The sequence below is a fragment of the Myotis davidii genome, unplaced genomic scaffold (assembly GCF_000327345.1).
Source record: "Myotis davidii unplaced genomic scaffold, ASM32734v1 scaffold448, whole genome shotgun sequence".
NCBI classification, from domain to species: domain Eukaryota; kingdom Metazoa; phylum Chordata; class Mammalia; order Chiroptera; family Vespertilionidae; genus Myotis; species Myotis davidii.
The window spans coordinates 445,266-455,324 of record NW_006383009.1 but is presented as its reverse complement, the minus strand read 5'-3'; the positions used below and the strand labels follow the sequence as shown (position 1 = coordinate 455,324).

General features: G+C 60.8%; 1 protein-coding gene across 2 annotated transcripts in view; it reads left to right on the top strand.

Moving 5' to 3' along the window:
- PDLIM2 (PDZ and LIM domain 2 (mystique)) overlaps positions 1 to 9,807 on the top strand; it is a 10,908-nt gene extending 1,101 nt beyond the window's left edge. The window contains exons 3-9 of one of the 2 annotated variants that reach the window (XM_006778288.2): positions 2,088 to 2,184; positions 2,293 to 2,444; positions 2,602 to 2,680; positions 6,303 to 6,385; positions 6,542 to 6,687; positions 8,148 to 8,265; positions 9,273 to 9,807. In XM_006778288.2, the coding sequence (XP_006778351.1) occupies positions 2,088 to 2,184; positions 2,293 to 2,444; positions 2,602 to 2,680; positions 6,303 to 6,385; positions 6,542 to 6,687; positions 8,148 to 8,265; positions 9,273 to 9,450 (853 nt within the window). In that variant the 3' untranslated portion in view covers positions 9,451 to 9,807. The remainder of the gene's footprint in view (positions 1 to 2,087; positions 2,185 to 2,292; positions 2,445 to 2,601; positions 2,681 to 6,302; positions 6,386 to 6,541; positions 6,688 to 8,147; positions 8,266 to 9,272) is intronic. The other variant, XM_015557727.1, reaches the window with a different exon arrangement.
- Positions 9,808 to 10,059: the final 252 nt, after the last annotated feature.

Here is a 10,059-nt window from a genome sequence, read left to right as displayed (position 1 = left end):
GGCCAGCACACGGCTGGGCCGCCCTCCCCCACCTGCCCTTTCAGCTCATCCTGAGAAGGTCCCGGGCTCTTGGCCTGCAGGCCTGCAGCTGGGTGGGCCGAGGGGTGTCCCTGTGCCTGGCTGGGCATGTAGCCACAGGTAGGGCAGGCTGGCATCAGCCACCTGGATGCCCGGGTTTGACTGGTTCCCAAGTGTGCGGGCTACAGGGCGTGGGCATGAAGTGGGTTGAAGAGGGAAAGGTGTGCCTTAGGCTGGGCCTCCAGGGCCTCTGCCTCCAAGAGGGCATGACCTTTGTTCAGGTAGGGCTGAGGGGAGGGAGGTGAGGAGTTTGGTGGTTCACTCCCCCCCAACCCCCATTCCCCAGAGCCCTTCTGTCCCTCCCTCCATTGGTTCTCAAGGCCTTGCTGGTGAAGGCTGATTTCTGGCTAGTGGGATTTGCAGCCTGGAGCCCTGGATGGGGGCGGGGGAGGGGACAGGTGGTTCCCCAGGGTGGGGCATCTTGGTGAGTCACAGGAAAGGAATCCTGGGAGATTCCCCTAGCCAGGAGAGCCCTTTGGGAGGGCCTTGAATCTGAGTTGGGTTCTTCCTCTCTGCCCCTGCTAGGCTCTCCCTGGGCCCTGACTCTATGCCCTCTCCTGGCCCTCCCCCCCACAGGCTGTAGAAACTGGCTCCCACAATGCCCTGGGCAGCCCCAGCCCCTTCAGTGACTCCTTCTTGCTCCTCTGGCCCAGGAGTGTTGCAGGAGTAGGACCTAGAGGAGGAGGATGGGGAGTACCTCATGGCATCTGGGAAGGGAACCAAAATCTACAAGAGGCTGCAGAGTGGGGTGGGGGAGGGGCAGGGAGCTGCTGACACCATCACTTCCTCAGGGAGGTGAGCACCCCCAGGCCTCCAGCTCCATGTTGGGCAGGTCAAGGTTCCCTGTTTCTCTCTTTTTTTTTTTTTTGCCCAGCCCCCTCTTAATCCTCCCTGAACACCCCCTCCCCACCCTCCATGACCTTTTAGGTGCTCAGAGCCCTGTGGCAGGAAGCAGTGCTCTGGGCTAGAGCCTCAACCCAAGCTTCCCTCACTCTGATCTCACAGCCGCACCCCCCACCCCCTGCCCAGAGGCTGAGGCTGCGGCTGCCGTGTGTGTGGTGACTGAGGGTCCTGCTGACCTCTCTAGAAGAGGCCTCATCAGGAATGGTGCAGCGGAGATGGGTCCCGGCAGGCGCTTTTCCTCGGCCAGCTCTCAGCCCTCAATGGTGTCTCTAAGGCTCCAGCTGGCTCTATAGGAAAGAGCTTTGGAGGGCAGTCCTGGGAGGGGGGCGGAAGGGGAGCCCTCTGGCTGGCTGCCTTGGTGATTGGCTGGGGAGCTGGTCTCCAGGTCCTGCAGCTGCCTGCCTGGCGGGAAGGGGGACAGCTCCACCCTTGTTTTACGGAGGAGGAGCCTGTGGAAGGGACCGGGACTGACTCTCTCAAAGGCATCCGCAGAGGCCGAGCGGTGAGGGACACGCCTCTGGTTGCGGACAGTGGGCAGCTGGCCAGCCACTTATTGGGCGTTAGGACTTTGGGCAGCTCTCCCTCTCTGGGTGTCAGGTTCTCGCTGGCCAAAGATGTAGGGTTATTTTATGAAATCAGCAGTCTCCCCGCAAATTGATCTGCCAAACTGATGCTGATCAGAGACAAAGTTTGGATAAAATGAAAAAAAAAAAAGACAGGGGCAAACTGGTAGTGTGAGGAGTTTTTTTAATAAAATTGAATTTATGGAAGTTTTTGCTGAAATTATTCCTTTCTACTTTTTGAAGCCCAGGCCCTGCCCCTCTCCAGCCCCACAGTAATGAGAGATGAGTCCTAGAACGGCCCTGTCAATTAGGTAACATGAAAAGGAAGCTCAGAGAGGGTAAGAATACTTTTTGGTGCTAAACTCTCCTTTAAGAAATAACAGTGGCTGATGACAATAGTTATTGGTTTTGAATTTGGACAAGTTGAAAGTTGACAAACCACTGTCTGAATGCTTTGGACATTTTACTCGTCTTGAGAACCTGGTGTGGGGGCAGCTGAAATCCCCAGCCCCTACCAGCTAAGCAGGGTCCCAGGACCCCTGTGACACCCCTTCTCTGTCCTCTCCTCAGGTCCCGGGCCGCCTCTCCTGGACAGACCAACGGGGAAAGCACCGTGGAAGTGCTGGCCACACGTTTCCAGGTAGGCTGGTGCCTTTAGCCTGGAGCCCCAGCACTGGAAGTGAGGGGAGGCCTGAGGGACAGGGCCCCGGGGGTGGGCAGACCACTCTTCAGGGTCCTGTCTCCACAGGGCTCAGTGAGGACACACACTGACAGCCAGTCCTCCCTCCGGTCCTCCTGTTCCAGCCCAGCCTCCCTCAGCCCCCAGCCATGCAGCCCCTTCTCCACCCAGGCCCCCACCAGCCCGCGTGCCCTTGCTGGAGAGGCGGTGATGAGCCGAAGGTGAGTGCAGGGGGTGGGCATCCCTGCTGCCAGGCCCAGGCCAGGCCTCTCGGTCTCAATAGCTGTGTTCAGGGGACACAGGGGCACCCTCTGTTTCCCTGGGGCAGTCTGGAGTGGGGAGGGCTTGGCACACACACTGTGCACTTCCCCCATTCAGTTCCCAGAGCCTGGCACACAACCCAGGACTCACTGCTGCTGACCGCCTGTCCTATGGAGGCCACCCCGGACGCCGCCAGGTGAGGGTGCTGGGGGGCGGGGAGAGCCTCCCAGGCCCGCTGGTTGTCAGTGGTGCCTCTGGGGCTGCAAGTGGCTGATCCCACCTGGGCAGCGGGCCCCTGTCTTCTGGCAGCAGACACTCCCCTCTCTCGAGCCAGGAGGTCATCCTATCTGCTGGTGGGTCGGCCTCCCACCACCTCACTCCCACTCGCTGCCGCCTCCCTGCCTCCTGCCGGCTTCCTCCCTTCTTGAGTGTTTCTCTTGGGCTGCGACTGACATAGTTTTGCTGCTGTTGTTGGGATGGTTCCCTTTGGCTCTGGCTGCATCCCTCGCACACATTCCTCCCCATTCCAGCCCCATGCCTGCCCCCCTCCACCACCCCATCCCCTTCCTTTTCCTCGGGCTCAGCCCAGGGAACCACCAGTGGGACTGTGGTTCTGCCTGAAGTTGCACTTGGCCCGTTGTCTGTCTGCCCCACCCCGCCTTCCTTCCTGGGGGGCCCCCCACCCCAGGTCCCACTGTCCACTAGTGACAGCCCAACCCCCCTTGGTGGTGTTTCTCCTCTCTAAGGGCCGGGTGCAGAGGTGAGGGAGTGAGGCAGCCAACTGCTCTGGGCCACAGCTGCCGGGGGCAGAGTTGGGGGGGCATGTCCAGCCTTTGGGGTGAAGGGGATGAGGCCCAGCTGCTGGAATCCGAACTCCGGTTGAGCTGCATTCCAGAAAGCAGAGCCTTGGGGGTGGCGAGGGGAGGGTACTAAGACCGGGGGCTCTGGAGAAGGAAGGGGGTCCTCCGGGGGCTGCATCATGGCCCCAGGCGACTGGCTGTGGGCCTGCCCAGTGGCCCGCCAGGCCTGTGGGGGTAACGATGTGTTCCATGAGATCCCCTTCAAACAGTTTTAAATGTAGCTGTGGAGATAAGACAAACATGCTAAACAACTTTGGAACAATTAAGCACTAAACAGTATGGTCTTAATTAGAAAAGCAGAAGGCCTTCTTGGAGGGGAGATGCATGTGGACTGGGGTGGCCTCAGAAGGCTTTGTCAGGGGTTTTGCTGGAGGGTCAGGAGGTCGGACCCGGTAGGGGTTTAGGTTAGAAGCAGATGAGCAGTGGAACAAGCTTATCCTAGGCCCATGGTCAGCAAACTGCGGCTCGTGAGCCACATGCGGCTCTTTGGCCCCTTGAGTGTGGTTCTTCCACAAAATACCACGTGCGGGCGCGCACGTACAGTTCGATTGTAACTTTGTGGCCGATGCGCAGGAGTCGGTATTTTGTGGAAGAGCCACACTCAAGGGGCCAAAGAGCCGCATGTGGCTTGCGAGCCGCAGTTTGCCGACCACTGTCCTAGGCCGTGGCTGGAGAGGGTGGTCCATCCTGGACTCCTTCCTGTGGTGCCCCCAGCCCTGGCAAAGGGGGCATCTGGGTGGTACAGGGAGTGGCTCTCCAACCAGCGGCAGCTCCTTGGAACGTGTTAGAAGTGAGAATCCTCGGGCTCCAGCCTAGACCCACCGAGTCAGACACAGGCAGGGGTGGGGCACCAATCTGTTGTAAGGAGCCCTCGGGGGTCCGATGCTTGGGAAGATCTGAGGACCTCCCCAGTGGCCCCGGTCATGTAGGGAGGAGCCCTGGGCTGGGTGGCAGGGAGAGGTGGCAGGACGGCTAGTCCCACCTCCACTGTGTAACCTTGGATGAGCCCCTTCCTCTCTCTCTGACCTGAGGCCCCTGTCATTCCTTCAGCAAATACTTAGCGAGCAGCTGCAGGGTGTCAGGCACGGTTCTGGGCTCTGGGGAAGCAGTGGCGGAAAAACAGAAATTCCTAACCCAACTAAGTGTGCATTCTGGCCGACAAGTGAAACAAATCGGGTGGTGTGGGAGTCACAGAGTCCCTTAGCTCTCTGGTGGTGTCACTGTGCACCTTAGCACCTTAAAGCACTCGAGTCCGGGGAGAGAGAAGCACATTTACTCTCCTAAGCTGATGGCCGCCCTCCTGCCCTGCCACTCACTCACCAGTATTTGTCTCCTGTGTTACCCAGAACACGTTTTGGGAGGTGTTGGCCGCACACAGCTCCTGATGGCAGATGAGCAGGTGTTCTGGACTTGGAGGGGACAGGTCGCCTCTGTGGAGACAGGTGTCCTTTCTGAGCTGACAGGAAGGGGGAAGAGGAAGGCGGTGGCTCTGAGGGAGGGAGTTGGGTGCCTCTCCACCTGGTGTGCTGGTCTGGAGGGAGGAGGGGTGGAGGTGACTGTCTGCTGAGGCTGCTGGCTCCTGAGCAGGCCGAGGCCGCGCTGGGCCGAGCGCAGGACGCCACCAGCCCTTACGGTGCCCGTCTGGAGACGGGGTTGCCCTTCCGGGAGGCAGAAGCCTTGGTGAGCAGATGTGAAGTGAGAACAGCACCTCTCCCTCTGGCTGGCACGTGGGCTTGGCTTTTGAAGGAACGGGGGCCGATTTCAGCCCTCCCTCCCACTGCCCAGTGTCCCGTCCTCCCCCCACCCCAGGGCATGTGCCAGCCTGTCTGGGACAGTGAGATGGGACATCGTTCTTGAGTCACTAGCTGGTGCTGGACGTCATTCCTGAGGACATTTCTCACCGTCCTCTGTCGACCACCTGGCACCAGCTGGGCACTCGGGTTCTGGGCTCAGGGCTCCCAGCCCTACCTCCGGTCCCAGCTGCTGCCCTTGTGAGCTGAGTCGCCTCACTGTGGAAGGCTTGCCCGCAGAGGCCTGCGAGCAGAGGAATGCGGGCTGGTGGGAGAGGCAGGGAGAGGGTCTAGGGCTGTCTTCTCAAGACTCTGATGTTCCCCCTTTAGCTTAGGAACTCATGCAGGGTTTTCACTCAACCCCATAATTCATTCCTGACTTTGAATTTTAAAACAGAGGGGATTTGGCTTTCTAGGAAACTGCCCTAGCATGGCTGCCTGGGGCCTCAGGCTCTCCTTTCCATGGGGACGGGCGGAGAGGGAGCGGAACAACAGAGGTGGAAGGGAGATGCCCACGTGGAGAGCAGGTGTAAGAGCCCGAGATGGACGGTGCACACAGGGGAGGGAGAGGGCACTGTTGCTGGGCTGTGGGCCCAGAACCACTCTGGCTCCCCAAGCTGCCCGGGGCAGGACCAGACCTCCCAGGGCGGCCTGGAGAGGCTGGTGGGCCCAGACCCGGCCCTCCTAGAAGGGAACCAGCGCGGTGGTTCCTTTGAGCAGCTCCAGCCCCGACTCCCAGAGGGGGCTCGGCCTCTTCCCTCCTCCCCTTTATGTTGCCTTTTCCTCTGGGCAGAGGGCTGGCTTCTTCGTTTGTTCTGTCAGAGCAGACAGGCCCCAACATGCAACATCTTTCCAAACACATGGCCCGAGATAACAGAGGAATTTGCTTTTTGTCTGAATTTAGCTGGTTGTCACCCCCTATCTTTATCCTGCCCCTCCCGCCCAGTCCCCTTGCAGAGCCCTCACACCTCCATAGCTGGGTGCTGCCTCCCTCCCCTCTGGGCACACAGGAACAGTCGCCAGTGACCTGGTCGGGTTCCCATGGAGGGGGACCAGGAGGGGGGCCCTCTGGTGTTGGGCCTGGGAATAGCCGGCCTTGGCGGCCGCTGGGTGTGCTGGCCGAAGGCTCCAGCGCTGACTCCTCCCCTGGTGCCTCTCCTTCCCACAGGCTGGCCTCGGCCTCGCTGGCGACTCGGCAGTGCTGGTGCTGCCGCCTTCCCCAGGCCCCCAGCCCTCCAGCCCCAGACTCAGGTACCAGCGAGCCTTGGAGGGAGGGTGGGGTCTCGGAGGACTGGGAGGGACTGGCTTCCTAGAAAGGGATGGAGGGGTCCCTGCCTCTCTAAGTCTGGGCAGCTCGTCCTGACACCCGGACTGGACCTCACTCCTGGCTGCCTCCCATCCCCACAGTATGGACTCGGAGAGGGGAAGCCACCTCCTGCGAGAGGACTCGGAGGTCTTCAAGATGCTGCAGGAGAATCGTGAGGGGCGGCTGGCCCCCCGGCAGTCCAGCTCCTTCAAACTCTTGCAGGAAGCCCTGGAGGCCGAGGAGAGAGGTGAGGCCCGGGGTGGCGGCGGGGCAGGGTGGTGGCAGTGGTTCTGGAGGGGAAGTAGGTTCCCCAGGACACCCCTGGGCCCTGGGTGGACAGCTTATTGGCCTAGTGATTCCTAAGTGCTCACCAGGGGGCAGGCACCCAGGGGCACTGAGACCACAGGTCCTGCATTGAAGGAGCTTGCAGTCGGGGGTTGCCAGGGCACCCTCAGGGGTCCAGCTGGGGTCAGGAAACTGCCAAGGGAACAACAGGGGGGTGGTGGGGTCTCCGGGGAGGGCTTCGTGGAGGAAGAGGGATTTGATGTGGTCCTTGAAGAAAGATGAAGGCTTTACCAAGCAGCCTTCAGATGGTGGCCAGCCGGCTGTGGAATGTGGAGGCCGGCAGCCGACAGCTCTTGGCTGGGAGCAGAGGACAGCGGCCTGGCAGCAGGGAGGTGGCCCTGGGAGTGATGTCCTGGCTGTGAGGCCTCGAGTGCCAGGCTTCGGAATGGCCTAACCCAGGAGGGCCAGTTAGATAATGAATGCAGGCGGCGCCTGCGATGCCAAAGGCAGCAGTTCAGGCCATCCGGGCTCCTGCCAAACGTTTCCTGTGCCCCCCGTGGACCGGCCCTGTGCAGAGTGTGGAGAGGAAAGGTGGTCAGGGCCCATGTCTGTCCATGAGGAGCTCTGTTTATTGGGGCTGCCAGGCCCGCCCGGCTCCCAGGAACCAGAGGCAGCTGCAGGCGTTCCTGTGGAGGGACCACTGCCCTGCTTCAGGGGAGAGATGGGGAGGCCTGGCCTGGGCAGTGGCATCAGGGAGCGCGAGGATGGGCAGGGCAGGAGAAGTATGTGAGTGGCAGGATCACTAAAACCTGGTGGCTGTTTCCAACTCTGACGTCTGGTTCCTAGGGGTGTGCACAGAGGCAGGGGTTGGGGTGGGGCCAGTTTGTCCAGTGTGACCCTGAGGCCTTGGCGGGCCCCTGGAGGGAGAGGCAGATGGGCGGTGACATCACACTGGAGTCTCGGTGGCATCAGCTGCAAGTGGGGACCGTCCCTGCCTCGTAATATCTGTGCTTCATCTGAGCGTGGTCCAAAGCTCAGAGGCAATAATGCACGTAAGAGCCCTTTGAAAACTGTACAAAGGTTATCGCCCATTATTACTGCCCATTAACATCATCACGACGGGCTGCACGAAGGGCGCCGTCTGCTCGGCCTGCTGGGTCAGGCACTGAGCAGGCACTCCCAGCTTGCTCCTTGGCTTGGGCAGGCAGCCTCCCGTGTGCTTCCTGCACTTGCCCAGCCTCAGCCAGGGATCTTGCCTGATCGCTTTCTTCCTCCACTCCCCACGCTCACGCCTGGTGCCACCCCAGAGGCCCGCCTGTACGTGAGTCCTGGCGGCCTGTTGGAGCAGGCGGAGTGCGCGTAAACAGCCCGCCGCTGCGGTGGGCCAGCTCTGATGTGTCTGTCTGCCCTCCCTCCTCCCAGGTGGCACACCTGCCTTCCTGCCCAGCTCCCTGAGCCCCCAGTCCTCCTTGCCCACCCCCCGGGCCCCGGCCACCCCGCCCAAGCTCCACACGTGTGAGAAGTGCAGCACCAGCATTGCGTGAGTCTGGCCGCCTGGGAGGCAGGGTGGGGGCAGGGCACAGGGTGCTTCCCAGAGGGGGCTGCACAGAACAACCCGTCAGGGGCCCTGGAGGGCACAGTGACAAGTGGAGCCGTCAGACATTCTGTGGGTCACTGTCAGCCTTCGCAGGGGGCCCGGCTGGCTTTGTCCTGCAGTTCCCCCTCCTCCCTGATTTCTGTCCCCCTCCCGGTGGAGGGAGGAAGGCATGCTACTGCTTTTGGTTTATCTGCATGATCTCCCAGTCTCTGGAGATCTGCCTCTAGACGAGGAGCCTCCTCCAGGGAAACCTTGCTCTCACCCCTCCTGTACCTTCGTTGGAACAGGATGAAGTTTCCAGAGGCAGGTTCATTGTTCTCAGTGGGTGGCATCGCAGTGCAGCCACGTTCTCTGGAAAATTGCTGAAAGGCTCCCCTGGAAACAGTTGTTCCGGGCACAGTGTGGAGGGGCCGGTGACTCACTCTGGGTGAATCCCTTCCGCTCCCTGGGCCTCAGTGTTCCATCTGCAGAATGGGAGAGCCCACGCTGTCGCACTGACAGAGGCCTGTGTCCCATGTCGAAGAGCAGCCCAGGGCCCCGGGCTTGAGGCAACACTGCTGGGCCGGCACCTTACTTTCCTCCTCAGCAGGGCCCTGGCCCCAGAGCTGCCTTTGCCAGCTTGTCCCCAGACGATGCGATGCTGTGGTCCTGGCACCTGGGACCACACATTGAGAACCACTGCTCCGTTAACCCAGGAGATACAGGATGGAGTTTACCTGCCTTTTGTGGGGGAGGAATGACTTTATTATTATTATTATTATTATTATTATTATTAGGGTTCTGGGGCTGGAGGCTGGTGAAGTGAGATTCCTGAGGGCAGGCATGGGGGGTGAAGAGTCAGATTTGGGGACCTTCCCAGGCCCTGCCTCTGGGCTGTGGGGAGCATCACGCCCAGCTCCGGTTTTCCACCCCTCAGGCTAACGAATGGCTTTCCGACCCCCCTCCCTCAGGAACCAGGCCGTGCGCATCCAGGAGGGGAGGTACCGCCACCCTGGCTGCTACACCTGCGCGGACTGCGGGCTGAACCTGAAGATGCGTGGGCACTTTTGGGTGGGGGATGAGCTGTACTGCGAGAAGCATGCCCGCCAGCGATACTCAGCTCCTAAAGCCCTCACCTCCCAGGCCTGAGCACACCTGCGGACTCTGTGGGCACCTCCGTGCCAGGGCCATGCCAGTAACAAGTTGGCATGGAAGGGCGATGGTGGGTGATGGGCCCCTTCCCCCTCACTGGGTGAGGCCTGAGACTGCGGCCTGTCTTACCTTCCCAGGCTTTTGCTAGATACTCGCACTTCCCCCTGCTGGGCAGCCTGTGCACCGATCTCTGAGGCGGACATTGCATCTGTCACCATTGAGCAGCAGGGGTTAGGCAGGCTGGGCCATGGAGATTAGTATCTAGGAGAAGGGAGGGTCACAGGCTAGAGGGTTTCATGGTGCAAAGTTCCTGACATGTGAGCTCAATAAATATATATACGGGGACAAAATAAAGGAGCTGCCCCTCCTTCCTGTCCTCTCCTCCTTGGCTTCTCCTTACTGCTGGGAGCAAAGGCTTTATTCACATACTAGAGGCCCGGTGCATGAAATTCCTGCACAGTGTGTGTGTGTGGGGGGGTCCCTCAGCCCAGCCTGCAATGATGCCAGCATCCCTCGCCCCCGGCCTATGGCCCAAGGCCCCTCCCCTCCCTCCATGTGGCCGGGGTGCAGATGCTGGGCTCATGTCACCAGGGCGAGGCGAGCCCA